Raw genomic sequence first — 20,844 nt, 5'->3', positions numbered from 1 at the left:
GTTTGGCAGCTTTAAGAAAATACTAACTCTGAAATCTTTCCGCTTTTGTTTGGAAAAGAGCTTCAGCAATTCCTTTCAGCCAGTATGAGTGTCCGAGCACATGGGCATGGAAGCAGTGGGCTGTTGTATCACTGATTAACATAGTAATTCAAGACACCAGTAATGTGGGACAGCTGTTTGGTCAGATCTTTACATCATCATAGATTGAAAGTATTTATTTTCTGTTTGTTTTTTTGTTGTGTGTGATTTTTTTTTTCCCCTTGGAATGGATATTTAAGAGGTATTCTGGTTTTTGTGACACATGAAACCATTAGCATTCTGTAAATACAGGGAAGTGTCAGCTCTACTAAATCCTTTCTATTTAATGTTCTTAAAATCATAAGTACAACACTTTAGAGGTACGATAGGTAGAGAGGACACGATAAGGAACAAGTATCATAGAATCATAGAATCTTTAAGGTTGAAAAAGACCTCTAAGAGCATCAAGTCCAACCATCAGCCTAACATCACCAAGTCCATTAAATCATGTCCTGAAGTGCCATGTCTACACGTCCTTTGAACACCTCCAGGGATGGTGACTCCACCACTTCCTTTGGCAGCCTGTTCCAGTGTCTGACCGCTCTTTCAGTAAAGAAGTGTTTCCTAATGTCCAATCTAAATCCCCCCTGGTGCAACTTGAGGCCATTTCCTCTCGTTCTATCACTAGTTACTTGGGAGAAAAGACCAACACCCACCTCCCTTTCAGGTAGTGGTAGACAGCGGTGAGGTCTCCCCTCAGCCTCCTCTTCTCCAGACTAAACAATCCCGGTTCCCTCAGCTGCTCCTCATAAGACTTGTTCTCAAGACCCTTCACCAGCTTCATTGCACTTCTCTGGATGCACCCCAGCACTTCAACATCCTTCTTGTACTCAGGGGCCCAAAACTGAACATAGTATTTGAGGTACGGCCTCACCAGTGCCAAGTACAGGGGCACAATTACTTCCCTAGTCCTGCTGCCCACACTGTTCCTGATACAAGCCAGAATGCTGTTGGCTGTTTGGCCACCTGGGCACACTGCTGGCTTATATTCAGCTGGCTGTTGACCAACACCCCCAGGTCCTTTTCCATGAGGCAGCCTTCTAGTCGCTCTTCCCCAAGCCTATAGCACTGCATGGGGTTGTTGCGACCGAAGTGCAGGACCTGGCACTTGGCCTTGTTGTAACAGTAAGTAAAAGTGGTTGAGCTTCCTGCTCTGTATGGGAGGACTAGACCCTTACTGACCTTGGGCATAACTCCACAGAGTGGCCCCAGGTGCTGCTTCAGATGTTGCAGGCTGACAATAACACTATGAATGGACTGTGGGGCATGAACCATTCCGTCATTTCCCTTATTGTTTGGGCATTACAGGTCTCTCTTGCACATCTCCACTCATGGCTTTGGGAGGGCACAGGGCTAGCTGAGACATCCTTGCGAGACTGTAATTGGCTGTAGAAATCAAAATGGTACAGCATTGATTTAGGGTGCAGACTACCCAGCTACCCTAGTAGCTACAGTAGCTTCTCCTGCTGTGGAAACAACCCACTTAATTCTGGAATAGTGGCTGGTCATAAATCATTGTGAAGGCAGCATGGGTGATAGTGATTGGGATGCTAGCATCAAAACTCTGCTAACTCTGGCTAACTCCACAGGATGCATCAGTTGGTAGAGTATTGGATGTAGTTTCTGTAGTTCATATATGGAGTTCATGTCAAAGAGACATGATCTAGTTTCACAAAGATGAAGTGCTGAGAAAGGGGCATTGAGTTCAAATCCATCCATCCTTGCAAACCCGAGGGAGAGTGCAAAGCAGTAGCACGCCTCTCCTGTGGGAATCTGTCCTGTCCCCAGAAGAGTTCCTGGAAAAAATGTAAGTGAGGGCTTAATGCCTATTTATCCATTAACTTGTCCTCAAAGCTCCATGTAGGCATAACTTAAACCAGCAAAAAGCTTTGTTGAAACTACTGCTTTTTCCTTTTTCTTTTTTAAGAGACCAACTCTTGTGCTTTTCTTTCATTCTGTAGAGAATGCAGCTGACATTATTACCCACATATTTAGCAGTGCCAGTGCTGTCACGGATGACGCTAGTACTTAAATGCACTAGGAAGACAGGAGTGGGCTGAAGCCATTTTTAGAACAAAATGCTATTTTCTTTTTTAGTGCTGACTCATTCACTGTACCTTGTGGTATGTTTACCTCGATTGCTTGCTGCTTCGCAGGCTGTTGAATGGCTGAGGGAGGAATATTAATCAGTGACACGTAGTACCATGCTCCCAAACTTTAGTGATGGTGAGTGCTATGCTCTTGCCTGTCTTTTGGCTTTATTTTAGGAATTACTTTTCTTTAACTAGCATTCACAGGTATTTCAGTCCTGGAAACTGTAGGCAACACTTTTGTATTCATAATTTTTAGCACAGCTATTTAGTTCATATCCATTTTTTTCTGTTGAAAATCTTTGCTCCTCACTAGTACCCATATCAGAGTAAAATTAATCAAAGTGATTGCACTGTATATCTGTTGAGCTTAATTAGCCAAACCAGCTGATGAAGACAGAAGAGATCTCACGACTCATTTATCTTTTTCTTGACATATTTTATATTAAAATTAAAATGACATGGAAAACAGTAGCAGCCACTATAGCTAAAGCTATACAGAAGTGTGCTTTACTGCATGTGGGATCTACTTGGACTATTCTCCCCGCAGAGTGAGATGGCAGAAGTGTTTTGTGCCCAGAAATGCATTTGTACCTCAATTTGTCTGCATTCAAAACAGAAATTAAATGCATATACATGAAAACTGTTGCTAATCATTCACAGGAATCTGATAAATGCTGTCAGTGTACAGTTACACACGGCTGCCCTCTGCTTCTGTGGTGCTTGCCGACCGCCTGGTTCACATGATGGCTAAACTGATTCAGCAACAAGCTGGACCCCAAAGGGCTTCCCACTCTTCCTCCCTCCCTTCTATCTGTTTGTTCCCACCACCTCCACTGTAGCAGAAGTGATGTAAATCCAATCTGGGCTTTAGACAAGAAAAATAATCACTGTTTTATACAGCTTTATTGCTACTAATTGAGTTCTCTGAAACTGTCCACTTTAGGAGTAGATGACCACCCATGCTGGAACAAGGCATGTTAACTGAATCTCTGACTTACAGTACAAAATTCCTGTGCAAGGAGATCCCCCTGCTGCAAGGAACTGTTTGTGGAGGAACAGAGAACGTGAAACTCTAAGAGAGGAGCCAGAGACTTAGCTTGGAGATTTGCCAGGTTAAAGAAATACCTGCTTTCAACCCTAGGACATGACTCAAGCATATAATGTGCAGATGCCTTCAAAACCTCTTTACTTATCTCCTGTTTTCAGACATCCATGAATTTGGTAGAGGCTCACTCCTTAGAAAAAAAATTCCTTTGTTCACTCTTCCAAGTTTCAGTTTTAAGGAAAAAGCATCCAATTACTGTGGAAGACAAAATGGAAGCCCAGGAACACAACACAGAAACATGGTCTCAAGCACAAGTCTAAGACACTGCCATGGTCTCCCAGTATGGGACTTTGTGTACCAAAACTCTACAGTGGAAAATAGAAGTAGCAATGGTTTATACAGGTTTTGAAAGGAAAAATATCACAGAGACGAGCAGATGGAAAACTGAGCTGAGCAGGGTGAATCCTCATATAACTAGGTAGCAGAGTAAAAGCTATATGTATGTTACAAATTTATAATATGAATATATAAACATGGAAAATTAATTTTTATTATTCTGGGGTATGTTTATGTATTCATATATAAAATCGCTGAAGGACTATAATTTCACAGCTTTGCTTTAAAAATAATTTTAAAATATACAGCTGACATCACTCAAGAGAAATGTCTTTTAATATCATGTGTTGAAATGCTATAAACACAGAGATCTTGGGAAGGGCCTGGGGTTTTTCACTAATCTGTTCACTTGTGCACCTCAGGGAAATCTGCTGCTGCATAATCAGCCTCATAATCCCTTGAATTCTCATTTGTATATATTCTGGAGCAGGGCAGTGAACTCTCCTGGCTAGGGATCCTGACATATTTCTCTGTCTTTCTCAGCTTCTGAACCTAATGATTATTTTTGTCCAATCATTATTTAGTGATTCTTCTTACACCACCCTAAGAAAAGTTAAATATCCTTCCTCAGTTTTGCAGATGGAGTAATTGAAGTGTGCTGTGATTAACAAATTACATTTCCTGGGTCAGAGAGAAAATTCATGGCAGATCTAATAATGGGACTTATGTCTCTGGTCTTAATGATGACAGTGTGACAGCACAGCATCCCTCAAAGCAGAAGTTTCAAAACTAAGCAGTTAGTTATGACATTGACAGAATGGGGTCCCTTCAATTTATTTGCTGACCTTGGGCTAGTGAACAAGCCAGCCACTCAACCTGAAGGATAGCTATGCTCTGAATGGCACATTCAGATTCTACAGAACATATATTTATTTTAATATTTTGTAATGAGATTATTCCTGTTGTAGAATTCCTGGTATTGTTGCTTCGGACACAACTATAGATTCTTTATTGTAGTAACTGAGCACTCAAGTCTTAACAAATTTCCATTATAGGATCTCTGTGAATAGAGAATGGCTACCTACTATCCCACTTTTAAAGCGGCTTAAAAGCAAAGATCACAGATAAAGTTTGCAGCAAAAAATTGAATTTACATCTCCTAGATTTTAAGCTGAATGAACCTTCCAGTTGATGACCCTTCCTAATTACTGGATGAAAATTCCTTTCTGTAGTCATCTCAAAAGCATAAAACAATGACTCTGAAAAAAAAAAAAAGTGCTTTCCTGCTCCCTATGCTTGCCACTGGTCTTGATCTAAAGCTTCGTGATAACCAAGTTAGTTTATGAACTCAGTTTTTCACATGCACTTGAGGATGCTGATATAAGTTGGGAGCAAGGAGAAGGCCCATGAAAAGTAAATACTGGTGGCTTCTGCAAAGAAAAATGACATGTAAAGAGAGGGGAAGAAGAACCAATGAAACATGATGAGAAGAAAAGCACAAAACCCAGCAGAGATGTAGAGGAACCAGACCTGTCTGTGTAAAGTAGCAGTATGTCAGCATAAGGAAAAAGCTAGCTGTTCCTGTACTTCTCGGTAATGTTGTAGCTGTACACGTGGTTTCAGAACACAGACACAAGTGGAAGTCTCTACACAGGACACACTTCTACTTCTGGCTCATTGAATTAGATTAAAAGCTTCCAGGGACATGCAGGCTGTTTTACATACATGAGAACTGTGCTTGGATGTGATAAAATATCACAGCTGTCAGCCTAAATTGGAATCAATTTGCATGGCAATGCTACGAGGGTTGCAATTTCTTTATTTTTCTTTCTCCGCAATGAGAAACTTTCCCTGTTTCAGAAGGGAAGATTGATTCTGGCTTTTTGCATCTGTATTTGAAAAAAAAACTGGCTTTTCAAATGTGACTCATTAGTATCAGTCCCCTATTGCTCAAAGGGAAGTGAGCTCTGCTTAGAAGTAAAATGGCTGCTACCATAAGTTTGTTGGTTTCTGTAGAGTCCACAGCAACTGAAAATCTCTAAATACCTACATCTGGAGTGGAGATTTACCCATGTTAATGTGATAATCAGTTATGTTCTGGAGAAAGAAGTTCCTTAAAAAGAAATACAAGAGAAGGTGCTCAGAACAATGTGGGCTTTGCAGGCTCTACTTGGTAAAAATACCACAGCGAATATTTGTATACTACATTTTTTTTTCTAGTGGCAAAGCTAGGTGAAGAAGTTATTCTCCCAGCTACTCCTTCCTTTCTGTTCTATTCCCACTGTAGTTCTCCACACACCCTGATGTGCTAATGACAATTCTGATGGGACTGTGCTGGATCTAGGCCATGTAAATAATGTAAATGTCTAAAAAAAATATTTTTGAAGCTAATTTTTAAACCCATATCACTTTAATACCCAGCTCATCATGCAGCATCATAAATGGCTACACCAACATGACTATGGGCTGACAAATGTCAGCAAGCAGTAGACATAAAAGTTTAAATGTAGGAGAAAGTGGAAGCTTCTTGGTTGCTGCTAAAGAAAACAAGGGTGCAGAACACCGCCACAAACAGCCTGAGTACCGGGCCTGAAACATTTGTCTCCCTGAGGTACCCATATAACTTGTAACATGGATAGCTTATAGTGTGGTCTCAAGAGGTTCAGTTCATTATGAGTTTGGGTGACCTAGTCACAAAAAGCAAGTTTGTGAGTAATCATCATCATCATGACAAAGCAATTGAGTACACCAGTAAACCTATTCTCCTGTTACTCAAAACAACCTGCAGAAAAGGAATAAAATAACAGAAAAACAGAAATTCACACAGCCTGTTTTTAAAATTACCCATTTACAGATGTATTTGACACACTTTTTCTAGCCCCCACAGTCCTAGGAGAATTGTCCCTTTTTCAGTCTGATGTATGGATTTTATCAAGATGTTCAGTGCAAACTCCAAAGATGAAAACACATCCACTGACCCTAAAATAATTTATACCACACCAGTTTTATTTCATTTTTAATCTAAGCCCTATAAACCAAAACAAAAGCTTGAGTTTTCTCACTTTCATGAAATATCTGCATTGGTGAGCTGTACAGATGTTCTTTAAAAGAGATACACAAAATCTTCCTCTTACCTGAAGGTAATGGCACGGCCTCAAGGAAGGTTTGATTTCCTGATGAACCAGAGGCTTATCTAAGTTCAGTGATGATTTGCGATAAGCTTCTTTAGCCTGACTTACTGTAAGCGTGGACCAAGAACTCCTTTTCATGTATTTGCCATCAGGGGTCATTGCTAGCCCTTCACAAGCTGAACATTTCACATCATTGTTACTTTTGGAAGTCTTCAACGAGAGATCCCCAAAATGCCCCTGGAGTGCCTCAGGGTAGCAATGGGATATATGATCTGCATGGTGCCTATTTACCACACTAGGGGTTCGGTAAGTGCTATCGCTGTCCAAATTATCATCAGAGCTCCACCAGCTGCTCATTCCAGATTTATGCTTGCTTTCTGGTTTTCGCTCCTTACTTTTACTCCTTTTGCTATGCTTGGAATGGTGCCCGTGATGATGATCGTCCCCTCTACTCTCTCCCTTTGTTCCATTAACATTGCCCTTGGATGATCCTTCCAGAGAATGAGATTTAGTAAAAAGTTTCTGGACTGAATGAACGAGATGACGTATTCTTCCAGGGCTCTCACTGCGTTGTTCTGCAGCTGTTGAGGTCCTCTGGTACTGTAAAGTATGAAACCCATCCCGATGAAGAGGAAGCTGTTTCTCAAATTGGTCCAAAAGATTTGCAGGAATACGGTTAATCTTAGGGTTACCGTGAGACATGGCGCAGTCGTCTCTTGAGTCGTAATGTGAGCTGTAGTGCATTCTGGGGAAAGTGCTACTTGACATGTGATCGCCCATTACCATGGGCATCATCATGCATTCAGAATGAATGGAGCTGCGTGGTGAGCAACGATGGTGGTCCATCGGGCAACTCTCCGTGGGGCTGAGAAGATATGATTGCCTCGGCTCCTGCCCATGGTGGATATGATCGTGGGTGTGTTCACAATCTTCAGGGGATGCTAAGCCACAAGTATGAGCTGAACATAACTGTGGTTGGTTGCGACTACCAGATAATCCTTTCATATTCCTCGGAGCAGGAGAGTATCTTTCTTCATTGAAGTGCTGAGAAGGTGACCATGAGTACTGCTGGTCTGTCAGGAGAACACATAAAATCTGTGTTATGCGTCTAATTAAAAGATTAACTTGCAAAATCCAAGTATATTGCAAAAGTAAACACTTTTTCTCTGTGAGTTTAATGGAAAGTCTCACCATGGAAATTATTCATGGAATTTCATTCACAATTTTAAAACTTGTTAAAATTGCTCACTATGAGCAAATTATGGTGTGAATGCAGCCTTTTTTGCAAAAGTGTCTGCTAGCTGTTCAAAATTTTATGAAGCTATTCATTACGCAAATTTACTCAAATAGATTTAATGGATACACTCAAGTATTTGGTTTATCATTTGATATTTGGAATTCATATATCAAGTTTTGTGGCTAGTCATTTAAGTTACATGCGTCTAGTTTCTATTTCTGTGGTTTCTCAGTTGGATATCTTAAGCTAAATGTAGCCTTTCTCCATGGAGCCATTTTCATATTACAAACTGAACTTCATTTTCTTAAATGAATCTCAACTTCAGGATCCCAAGTTCACTGTTTATAAACATAAATAATAAACAATAAAGAGAAAAAGAACATGAACGTGCTGAAATGAAGCTTAATTTTTATATCACTAAACAGTTTATGAATAAGCCTTTCATACTATTTGAACATCTGTTACCCTTAGTCCACAAGTATTATCATTATTCCCACATATGTAAAGTTTTCTCTATTAGGCAGTTTTTCCCTTTTTATGTCCAAATGACAAAATAGTTATTTAATGACTCTATGTTATTCCTGATAAAACAAATATCTTTAGGTACATGCTACAGGTTTTTATATACTTGATTATTTCCTCCTATTCATCACGTGCTTGAAGTTGCGGTTATTAAACAAGCGTGATTACTAAATAAAAGTAGCTTGTAAGCAAAGATTTTGATACTCAAGCCGTTGATTTTTTTTCCTCTCATGCAATTTCTTGCAGCTGTCAAATGCTGCAAACAGAAAATTAAAAAACCCAGAAATGCTTCAATTTGATTTTCTCATTCACTTTCTCTCTTCAATTTCAGCTTATTTAAGCAACATTTCAAAAGCAGACAAAGATATAGGACGCAAGACAATCCTTTAGAGGATCAGACAGATGCATAAGTGTTTATACAACCCACTTAGCTTAGTCCTTCTGCAAATTTGCTCTAAAGAATCTGAATAATCTTGCACAGGTGTCCAATATAAGGAGCTGAAGGCCTTATCCAGAATGAGAGACAGAGAATGTGTACTCATGGTATATAACAGTATGACTGGGCACTGGAGACCAGCCTGTAGAGATAACACAGTAGCCAACAGCACTTTGAGGCGTTTCTAAGCATATGATAAAACTCTACCAGATCATATTCCCACTGCTGGTGAAAACTCAGTGCCTGGATATGGTCATGAAAGAGATCAATACCCCTATCTCTTTAATTTTATTCAACCAGTAAGTTTTACATCATTATACCTTCAGTAGAGAATGCAATTTGTTGCAAGTCTTCAGCATCAGCAATCTCTTAACATAAATACTCTAAATTTCCTACAGTGGAAGATGCTTAGATAATTTTATTACATTCTAATTTCAACAGAGCTCCACATAATGTTTTAAAATGAATGTGGCATTAAACAAATAAACAACAAAATATTCTTCATCCTAGGCACAATCCTGCCACACTAAAGTCAAAGATGGATTCAAGGGTCCAAATGTCACCTCCAGACTTTATCATAGCGTGAAGCTGATGTGTGTGTGCCTACATCCTTTTCTGCTTCTATTTTGGTTTTATATCAGTTTATTTTACTTAACTCTGGGCTACTTTTGCATTAAAATAAAAACTTATTACTGTTGATTAGTTAGTCTGTTGTACTATTTAAATTATAATACCCTGCATAAATGTAGTTACAAAAAGGAAATATAACTGTTTCTCTGAAATAACATAATTTTGATTATCCAATTAAAAGTACAGCTATATATAGATAAGGTAGTAAATTATAACAGTGCATTGAGACTCAGCCAGACAAGTAGCACTGTAATTAATGGTACTTAACCCAGTATATTACCAAACACAATCAGGGGAATAATAATGGTCCGTGTGTTGAACTTAGTCTGTGCTTCCCACAAAGGGTTCCCAAAGCACCTGACAGAGGTTACTGCATTAGTTCTTATAATCCCATGACATGTGGAAGGCACGCAAAAAGAAACTGGAATACAGGCAACATTTTCTAAAGTGTGTGTGGATTTGATGATTTTCATTTTCATGGTAGTGTAAGCCAGAGGGTGGTGGAAGGATGCTCTTCCGTCAAACCAACAGCACGAGGAGAGTCAACCCCAAACCTTTCTGTCACAATCTTGCACATCTATGAATGAAGGTAACCCTTGCACTACGTCTCTGAATTATGAATGCATTTTAAAAAAAAGAAAAAAAAAGGAAGAACGTGGCAGAGATCCAGAATGAAAGAGTGAGTTAGACAGGAATAAGCAGCTCGTTTAAACAAGTTCCCTAGCACAGAACTGCTAGTCCCTTGTGATTTCTTCAGGCCTCACGCAGCATCAAGCATAGCCCAGAAGGCTTCAAATATTTGAATCTTGTTACATCCCTAGGAATATAAGACAGCATGATTTGATTGCATTGCAGTGGATAATCTAACAACAGCTATTCCAGCCCTCGTGACCCTCAATGATTCTAGCTCAGTGCAACTATAGAAAAATACAATTTTCTGTATGTTGCTTTCAGACTTGTAGCATTTTATGTGCCTCATGGAATGTCTGAATTTTTTTTTGTTTGAAACACAGTTGTTAGAAACTGCTATAGCACTTAATAGCATAATAAGTATAATCAAAATAACTAAAAAATTAATTAAGAAGGGAGCATTTTCTAAAAGTAAATCTACCTTCTTAAATCTGCCATAGAGAGTAACTGCTACTAAATAAAGTCCCAAATTACTTACAGGTCCATCATCTAAATTTATCACTCCAATTAGGTTTGGGCTCTGCTTGAAACACCAAACGTCTTCTATGTCCTAAGCACCATTACTTCTTCCAAACCCTATGGAAATCTTCAAAATTTTGCATTATAATATATATATTTATCAAGTCATCTGTGCTTTATACTATTCAGTCAACTTTAATCAGGAGACCTATTTCAGGGCTTGAAGAAACAGTTGAGCTATGGCTAAATGAATTACTGTGTGGTACCAGGCCAGTGTAATCGACCATGTGCTAGCTCTTAGCCTGCCAGAAATACAAAGAAAAATGTGCTAGCTTAAAATTCAGTTACGCTAACATGCTTCTGCAGCATTTGCAAGGGGCTAAAAGTGTGTCTACAGTCAATGTCCACAGCTCAGCTGATTCAGAAAAATTCATAAAGCTAGAGTATTAATGTTTTTTTTCTCATTTTTCTTTAAAATAAATACAAGATTTTGTTATAACAAAATAATGCCACATTTATCCAAAAATGACAAATTGGACTGGAATGTCAGTCTATGTCTTGAAGATAATGATATCTAGAATAAAATATAAGCTCTTTTTTTTTTTTTTTTTTTTTTTTTAGTGCAGATCCTATGTTTTCTTAGGGTAATCACTCTAAAAATATAAAAGTAATTGAGGATACTAATGTCTAGTCCCTTAAAGCAAGTGCCACCATCAGAACCAAAGAACTGAAGGGAGACAGAAGACCAAATAAATGTAACCCAAAGCAGACAGAGGAATAGGAAAAGAGAAAAAATATATTACATATGAGCACAGGAAAGGGTTTTTGTTTTTTTTTAGCTTCATCAGAGCAAAATGGAATCTTTCCATTGACTTCAATGGATAGTCAGATAATACATAAAGACTGTGGGGAGGACCTAGACCAAGACATAGGCTGTTATGTCAGAGAATCCAGTAATTCCAAGATACTGAAAATCTCTTAAAACTCTTATTTTCAGAGACTACTGTACAGACACAAGTCAAACTTTAACCTTGTCAGATGGAAGGATTTCTGTACCAGTTCCCATCTGTTCCAACTCTCCCTGTTATGTCATGTCCTTTCTTGCTTTTTCTTCCTGTTTTTTCTTTTGGAATTTCTCATGCTAAAAGAATTACTCTCTTACTCCAAGCAGATGTTAGTTTGCCTGTCTTCAGGGACAGGACTCAATTTTTCGAGCATTCACGCTTCTTCCTTGTGCCAGTCAGCATCAAGGGAAGAAAGAGAGGTTCAAGGACCAAGAATATTTGAAATAATGAATTAGAATTAGTATTAATGTTCTACAGCAAAAGGGCTAAAAAACTCTAAGCAACAAAAAATCAGGGTTGTGCATCTCTAGAGCTCCTGGAACTGCTCTTTGCTAAAGAGAATCAATGTAAAAACACTGGAAACCTCTCTGACATTCAAAAGGAGTGCATGTCTCCACAAATATTTTTGTATAAATATTTTTGTATGTTACATATTGAAAGCAAGCTTTTGGAGCATAATAATAATTCCTGGAACTACTAAATGGTGCCTGATTTTTGCTTTTATTTCTTTTTTTCTTTTTTTTTTTTTTTTTTTTGCAAAGCACTTCTTTTTCTATAGAGAAATTAATTTAAAATGCTTTAACCTGATAAGAGCCTTGGTAACCTGCTTACCCATCTGAAAGATTTGTGCTATTTTCATTGGAGAAGAACCAGCTCTTTTGCATACTGGAACCACTAAAATGCATTGCTGAGGAGAGATACCTAAGCTAGCTCTCAAAAAAGATGTGGTATAAAAAATCAGACTGCTGCATTGTGCTGCTTCACTTAGTTCAATTACTGCTGCAATGTATTACCATTAACATTGCAAAGATTGGGTGACTACCTGATGTTAACCTCCAGCTTTATTAGATAACTTGTATTTTCCATTACACCGAGTTGATGCATTTGCAGTGCATGCAGTGCGTTCACCTCTCTGTGAATTCCTATCTAACATCTCAGGCTGCTAAACTGAAATATTGAACTTTGAGGGGTAGCATCCCCTCAAAAATAAGTAATATCAGCTCTCTCAGGACTACTGCAGAAAGGTACTTTATGCACCCAGTCTCCTTGCACAGTCAAAGAAGAGAAGCAGGCAGTTCTGAGGATCTAAAACCAGACACCAAAATGCCCAAGGCTGTCAAACAAACACTTGCCATGGGCTGCATGTGGATTCCTCTCTTGTTCTGATACTTAAGCCTGAAAATGAAATGCCTCTCTGTCTAGGATCCTGAGCGGTCTTTGTGGTCAGCACGTGTGGCTGTGTTTATCCCTGTAGACAGAGGATGTGATCTGTCCATACAGTTAAACTGTTGTTGTCATAGTTTCATATTATGTAAATAGGACTTTTCCAACCAACACATAGACATGATTTCAAGAATAACATGGGCCAAAGATTGTTACAAATATGCAGTCAGGATGTGGTTTTATTATGGAGTGTAAGAAACTGGTATGATCCATCTCAGCCTGAATTATATATCTAAAAACTGTCAGAAGACAGTCTCTGACAGACTGTCAGAGAAAGCTGTAGATGATAAGTTCTGATGCAGAAAACTACATCATAATCACATACATTCAGGTGATCTGAGGCATACATCTAATGCTAAAACATGGAAAATGATTTGACAGCCAAATCTAATTCAGTGGAACCATATAATGAATAATGACCAAGGGTAAGATGCTTTTTGTAACTCCCACATTAGATAAAAATGGATGTGCAAATTCTATTCCTAAAATAGCATCAGTGACCAGAACATACCAATTTGGAGCAAAGTCAGAAAACCCAAAGGCAGAAGTAAGCAGCATATGGAGTGCTGCCATTTATTCAGTACAGTCACAGTTTTGAGCACCGACACAAATATCTGCAAGTGGAACAAATATTTGATGGCACCCAATAGTATTTTTCAGCACAACAGCTCTCTGCCTTCAGCTCCATCCATCTTTCAAATAGAGACTAGTGGACTGGCAATCCAACATCTCAAGGGATTTATTTCTGAGATAAATAAAGAAGATCAGAGAAAAGGATATGTGGTAAAAGGAGTGCAGAATAACTGTCAATGAGCAAGAATGGGATCTTTGAGGTTGTGGGGTGGTACGTGGGGATATTGAATTTCAGGGAACACATAGTACAATGTACTGGGAGGAAAAAAAAGCATAGAGAACTGTGATCACTGGAGAAAGATATGACCAGGGACATGTTAAAGCAGGGTTACAACACCGATTGCCTGGCATGGAGAACAGGGCATGCCACATGTGAAAAAGGAGAAATGTGGAAACAGTATTTGAGGAATGATGACATCCCACATCTTATGGGTGGAAGAACGGGCACGTGGACTGTATGGGAAGGAGGAGAGGCACAATATTGTGCCCATGCTATGACAAAGGACAGGACAGAAATCTATGAGAGGCAATACAGGATTTGCAAGAGGCTTCAGGGTTTGGAGTGGAGTGATGCAGGGAGTCCTCATGATGGTGCAAAATTAATTTCCAAGTGTACAATGTTCTAGTGTTGGCTGGTATGTAGCACACAGACCTCCATAGTGCTTTTCAAGTTTGAAGTACTTTTCACCTTTTCAACAGTGCTGTGACAGAGGTAAATCCACAAAATGATTTATGACTCACATTTTTTTTTCACAGAATCTGCATGATCAGTGAAGCTTTTGAAAAAAATATAAACATCAGGATTAGATTGACTTAAATTGACTAACATGGAAGCTTACTTCTGGAGAAATACAGCTATGCGGAGTCAACCAGGGATTCACTAGGTAAATGTAATTGCACAATTGGCTACAAGAAAATTGGTTATAATGCTTCCAAATACAGTCCAGAAAAGCTAGCCCAACACCATTAAACTTCTTCCGTTCCTTATTGTGCCTGGCTTTATGGATTTCTTTCCTTAAAGAAGAAAAATTTGCTCCTTGTAGTTATGAGGTCAAATACAGGAGACAATCAGTTTCCCTTGGTGTCATTAAAACTGCAACAATTTTCTCAGCAATTAAAGAAAATCAAAGTAATTGAGTAGTACAGCCCAAAGATATACACCGGAATATATATACGACTCTAGAAATAAAAGGGAAATCCTTGTCACATTGATAGCAATGACAAATCTCCCATTAATTTCACTGGGGTCAGGGTTAGCTCTAAACATTTGCTTAGAAAAGTTCTTGGTCAGTTTTCCTATGAATCCTGGTGTCAGCTGAGGAGGATCATCACTAGTCAGGGCTATATTTTACAGAAAGCTGTAAAATTCTGTAAAATTTTACAAAATGCTGTACAGGAATAAATGTGTTAGGAGCCTCGAAGAGTCTCCAGTCAGGAAGACAATGATGTGGAAGGGTGAAACTGGTTCTGCTGAAATATTGCCATGGATAGCACAGGGGCTAAGATTTAAACCCAAGGAACCAAAGCACTTGGACTAACTATTCAGTTGAAAGTAACTACCAAATCTCCAAGGTTTCTTCTCTAATAAGAAATATTTACCATTGATTCTTAAATGAAAATCTAACAAAATAAATAATGCAGATATTTACAAACTTCTTCCTCGAATTAATTTTTTTTCCCCTAGTGTTTCTGGAATTCTTCTGAATTTGTCCTTTATTTTATGACTATATATCACAGAGGAAGTTTACCATCCTCTGTAATACTGAAGGGACTGCAAGAACTAATGTTTCCATATCCAAACAAAAATATTTATCATAAATTCCTTCTAAATTGTCTTTTATTATTTCTTTAAAACATGGCTATATTTTAAAGAGTTTGCTTATTTTATGGAGTGCTCTTCTGGGAAAGAAGCAATCTAAGCATTAATTCTCAAAAGCATTGATTATTGCCACAGAACACATGACTGTTAAATTTATTTCAAAATGCCCTTTACTTTTTTTTTTTTAAACAGTCAATACAGCTTTTAAATTGTCAGAACTGAAGAAAATGATTTGATTTTCTGTTTGCTTCAGCATCAGTTCTTTGCTAACATTTGATTCACCAAAAATTTCAGAGTTTCAGCCTTGGTCTGACCCAAAACAATTATTTCTTTTACTTTTTGGAGTTCATCATTATCTGCTCAGCTGTACACCCCTGGCGCTGCCTCTTGCTGCTTTGTCATTGTATTGTGAACTTTTCTGCTCAGCTCAACCCACTGAGATGGAGGAGGTCTCATCCTGGTTTTCCTATGGGGCGCAGGAAGAAACAGCAGCCTGGTGACAAGTTTCCCTTTTAAACCTGTTGCCATAGTAACAGGCAGAAAATCTCCCTCTTTCCATAATCTTCAGACTGGGAAATTTTCAAATGATGGTGCTGTCTCTTCTTTGGCTGGCTGAGCTCTCTTTTGGGATCTGTGAGAAACATTGCAAATATCGTCTTTTCCCGCAACCATTAGCACCCATGTTTTCCATGTGGCAGTGAAGGGTCAAACTGTGAACCCTGCTCCAGGAAGGAGGTGGTGGTGTAAGTGCTCATATCCTTGGCAAATTTGAGACAGAGCATCTTAATACGCCGCTGTTTGATTATTTATGAAGACAAATGACTTTGTAAAAAGATGGGGAAAACAAACGAAATTGCACAAGAAATTCACAATGAAAGGTGACAACTGATGTCACCAGTGAAAGCCTAGATTGTATTAGCAACATTTTCTGGTGTTTATCCTGCTGCACTAGTTACACTGGCACAAATCCCCACAGGAAGACCTATGTGGCCAGCACTGTGAGAGACAGTAGTGATGTGATGTGCCTCCACACTGGAAGTACCCCCGCTACCCTGGCTGTCCTGCCCTCGATAGTGCCTAAGCAGCCTGTAAGGAACGTGGAGGCAGAGCACAGCAACATTTTTGCTGGGGAAACGGAAGGCAAGTCATTTAAGCTGCTCATCATGGGAATGCATTTAAAAGGCAGCACATTTTGCCCTTTTGAAAGGAGACAATACAGTGAAGACACTCCATGAAGAAGGAAGGCACGGTGAAGCACTCAGATGAGTCAGTCCCTCATCTCCATCGCAGCCCTTGCACTCTGTGTGGGAAAGAAAATGCTGCGGATCAACCCCGCACCCAGGTGTTACACAGGTCAGCAGGGCATGAGGGAGAGAAAAGTCATCGCTTCTTTACTAACATCCCACATCTCATGTGTGAAACTTAGCTCAAGCTGTTTCACCTTCTCCCCACTTCTCCTCTCTCTCTCTTTTTCTGGGAAAGGTCTTTTATTCATTCCAGTGCAGATGCTGGAATCAGTAGTTCAGATGCAGTTGAACAATGGGATGAAGCTTCCTAATTTTTTTTTTAAAACATATTTCCTCTGCAGCTGAACCTAGAAGCCTCCTCAGCTGGACAGCCTTGTTAGAATGCAGAAATCATTTAGAAGAAAAATATTTGTTTCTTGGCAAAGTAATGAATGTGTAAACCCCTTTGTATTCTGTAGTAGAAGTGGATGAATAATTCATAACAAATAACCTATTTGATTAATCTTACATCCTTACAAATATCTTCTCCTGTTTGTGAATTGACCTTGGGCCTAATGGGATTTTTGCAGAGTTATCTGACATTATGAGGTGTTCAGTTTTCAGAAATAGCTTCTGGTCTGCAGATTGTTAGCAAGCATTTGTTGCCAACAGCCTATAATCAAAATGCAGGATAGTTAGCGAGTTTCTTTATGATGCTTGGGCCATATGATATGATTTTGTTCTATGACTGAAAGTAATTGACAGAATAAAAAGGAATCTCAACTAAAAGGAATTTAAAGTTCAAAATTTATTTCCTGAAAAACATTCCCCATTATTTCATTAACATTTTCTGTGGTCTTGATCATCACATCAGTAAACTTCTACACTACAGTTTCTGGGTATAGGAAAAGAAAGGATTTGAGGTGGAATTATTTAGAGGTATAATGGAATAATAAAAAAAAAGGTATTTTTTTGCAGTATCTGTTCAGCTAATCACAATAAGAAAATAAGACAGTGACACAGAAACATATTGGGGCACCTTGTATTTGAAACCTCTTGTAAGTTTAAAAGACTTTTATATCTCCATACCAAACCACCTGTCTACATATTTTTATTACACAGAAGAAAGATAGTCCTGTGATTAGAGGATCAGCTTGGGAAATCTGCAGTCATGTTGTGCCTGCTATAGGAAGCTAAAATCCATGAAAAGTGCAAAGTGTTCAAATACTGACTGCACCGAGGAAGGGTGGGTAATTAGGTAGAAAGACAGACAGACTGGAAAGTCAGGCCTTTTTTTTTTTTTTTTTTTTATTTCAAGAATGCCTGTATCCTTTCCTACTCTCAACACATAAGGTCATAAAGGCACAATCATGCAATCAACAGTGATTGAATAACCATGAGTTACCGCCTGACACTTGAACCGTACCAATTAATCAAAAGCAAGACTGCACCAACTGTGAAATAAAAATACATTTTTATAACCTGCCCTTAAACTCCCTTACAGTTTCCTTTGCAATTGGGGCAGGTTAAGAGCATTATTAGTAACTGGAATCTGTTTCATAGGTTTTAACCTTTTTAACATTAACTCAATATCCTTTTCTGAAGAGAAAACAGTAATTTACTGAAACAAAAAGACTTTAGTGCGAGTTCTCTTTCTTTGCATATCATTAGAAGCTGCTAAGTGTTAAAGTTGTGTAAAATAAATGTTTTCCTTATTTGTAAAAAGGAGTTAAAATTATTTTTCGATAATATATTTTTCCCTCTTTACTCTGTGCACGTACTACCTGTTAAAATCTATATTTATAGAAAAGTTCATCCCATCTTCCCTGTTCACATGTTTTTTTTTACTATTTGAATGCCATTTGAACATGGCACATTTCCCACGTGTCTCTTGTTAAGACTGCACCATTTATTTTTGACACCCAAAGCAAATTGTTGCTTTACTATACACATGCCTAAAGTAAGTAAGACTGTAAGACTGCATAGAGTAGAGTAGTTTCATAAAATGTCTATTTTTGAATACATTAATATTGTTCAGATTCTATAACCACCAGCTATAAGAAAGCTTGGAACTGGAAGTCCTCCAGTTTCCTGAGACTTAGACTGAGCTGCTTGAGATCACACATGTCAGATCTCTTGCTCCTACCCCTATGCCCTGCTACCTTTATCAGGTCGCATATTTGAGATATTCCTAGTGAAAAGGAAAGGAATTTTTGGTGTAAGCGTGAATCTTGTAACCATGACAATACTTAGCACCCTGAACTCTGTTAACAAATAAATGTTAACGGAAAAGATATGAAATACAGTTCTTGAGACTATGAATGCTCGGGCAAGCTTTTTTTGAAGGAATCCATTGCATTTCTGCCTGTTTTAACTAATGAGGTCTTTTATAGAATCAATAATGTGAAAGAGTTGAGATTAGTCCCATCCCTTGATACCTTTTCCCAATTAAGGCAGTGGATCATTGTATTAATAAAATTATTTAGTGACTATTCAGCACTTTCACTCTGGTGAGGTACTGTGCAAATATTAATTAAACCCCACCAAAGCCCTGAAACTTCACTAGGAAATATTAAACCCATTTTACAAATAAGGGCCTGGAGCTAGAGATTTTTCAGTAAAAGAGAGATAGTAACTTGAAGCTCCTTGGGATGATGAGGGTCTAGAATAATGAATGGCCCTGCAGTCAGAGTTACTTTAAAGAATATCATCTCTACTCTGCTTTGACTTGAGGCAATTATTTTACTTCCCAAGGAAAGCCCTTTCGGTGTTTTTTTCAGGAATGAATGTCTCTAGCAGTTCTTCAGACTGAGGCTGTTCATACAAAATGATTACACAGTCATTGGGGTGTATATGCATATATACACAGAGAGAGACAGCCCATTTCCATAGTCCAGTGATGAGAGTATCCACCCAGATTCAGATTTCTCTCCAGTGAATATTTAACTTTATACATCTCCAACAGCACGACAAAGTGGAGACTGAGAAAGATCGAATAGTTTGTAGCTTTTTCACAAGTGTTATGTTCAATTCATGGATTTGAACTGAAATCTTCAAGTAAGGGAACATAACGCTGGGGGACAGACAGAGAGATATGTCCCAGTTGCCTGTAGAGGTGTTAGCCACTAGCACAGCTGTACCTACAGAGCTTGTCTACACTGAACTTAACTGACTACTCCAAAAGTTTCATACAAGTCTTCCCAATTTCCATCTTCCATAATACACTCCTTCTTGTTTTACAGTGATTCTCTCTAAGGGAAAATGGGACCTTGCATTTTTTTACATTACTGTTGGTATCCAGTCCACCTATTTTGACCACCTACAGTTTGGTGGCTAAGTCAGGAGGACAGAATTTCCTTCTGAAAATATTATAGCAATCCACCTCTCTCCATTCAATACCTAGCGCTCTTCAGTACTTTCTTTCAGAGGACTCCAGTAGGGACCCAAAATTTAGGAGCAATGAGTTATTTCCTTGCTTTTAGCATATTTTTTTTCAGTCCTCTGGCCATAAATAGCTGACCTTCTTGAAAGCAGCTCAATTTCTTTGCAATCTGGTTGCGATATCAGTCTTCTTTTTCACTTTCCTTTTCCTCATTTCTGTTAACTAATCCCCTATCTTCTTCCTAACCAGGGTGCTGGATGACTGATCATTTTAGCACATATCTTTGTTTTAATCTTTGATTAGCTATTTCATACGAGGGTCCTTAGACACCTGATATATGTCCTGTAGACACCTGATATTTAATAATATTGACTTACATATAATTTACTGTGGCTTCAGAAATCCTGCATTTCTTTCTCAACCAAATGGGAAGGAGAACAATTTTGACATAATTCTAGAGCATGATTCATCTCACCCTACGTTAAGCTTCTAAAGTAGGCCAAATCTGCTATGTCCTAGAAAAGTCTATCACTGTTCATTGACTTTAAAGGAAGTCCAGGTATCTACAGTTTAGACATCTACATCTGAATTACTTTCCAACTGTTAGATGAGATGGATTCTACCCCGGGGGATCTGAACTCCTTCCTGCGTGCTGTCAAATGGGGCAGCAGGGTGAAGAAAACCCAAATGTCCAAGAAGGCTGAGAGATGTGCTCATTCCATAGGATTCCCTTGTGAGATGCCTAGGAAGCTTCATGTTTAACCATATCTTCCTTCTTATACTATTCTAATTAAGGCAGAAATTGCCTGAAGGTTCTTCAGTCTCTTTCTTAACACATC

General features: G+C 38.6%; 1 protein-coding gene across 3 annotated transcripts in view; it reads right to left on the bottom strand.

Annotated features, from left to right (window-relative positions):
* Positions 1-20,844, bottom strand: part of DLGAP2 (DLG associated protein 2) — a 347,646-nt gene that overhangs the window by 82,771 nt on the left and 244,031 nt on the right. For all 3 annotated transcript variants that reach the window (XM_086743976.1, XM_086743979.1, XM_086743978.1), the window contains one exon: positions 6,687-7,756. In XM_086743976.1, coding sequence (XP_086600102.1) covers positions 6,687-7,688 — 1,002 coding nt within the window. In that variant the 5' untranslated portion in view covers positions 7,689-7,756. The remainder of the gene's footprint in view (positions 1-6,686; positions 7,757-20,844) is intronic.

The sequence above is a fragment of the Chlamydotis macqueenii genome, chromosome 3 (assembly GCF_036417535.1).
Source record: "Chlamydotis macqueenii isolate bChlMac1 chromosome 3, bChlMac1.mat, whole genome shotgun sequence".
Lineage (NCBI taxonomy): Eukaryota > Metazoa > Chordata > Aves > Otidiformes > Otididae > Chlamydotis > Chlamydotis macqueenii.
This window is presented reverse-complemented; position numbering and strand designations above follow the sequence as displayed.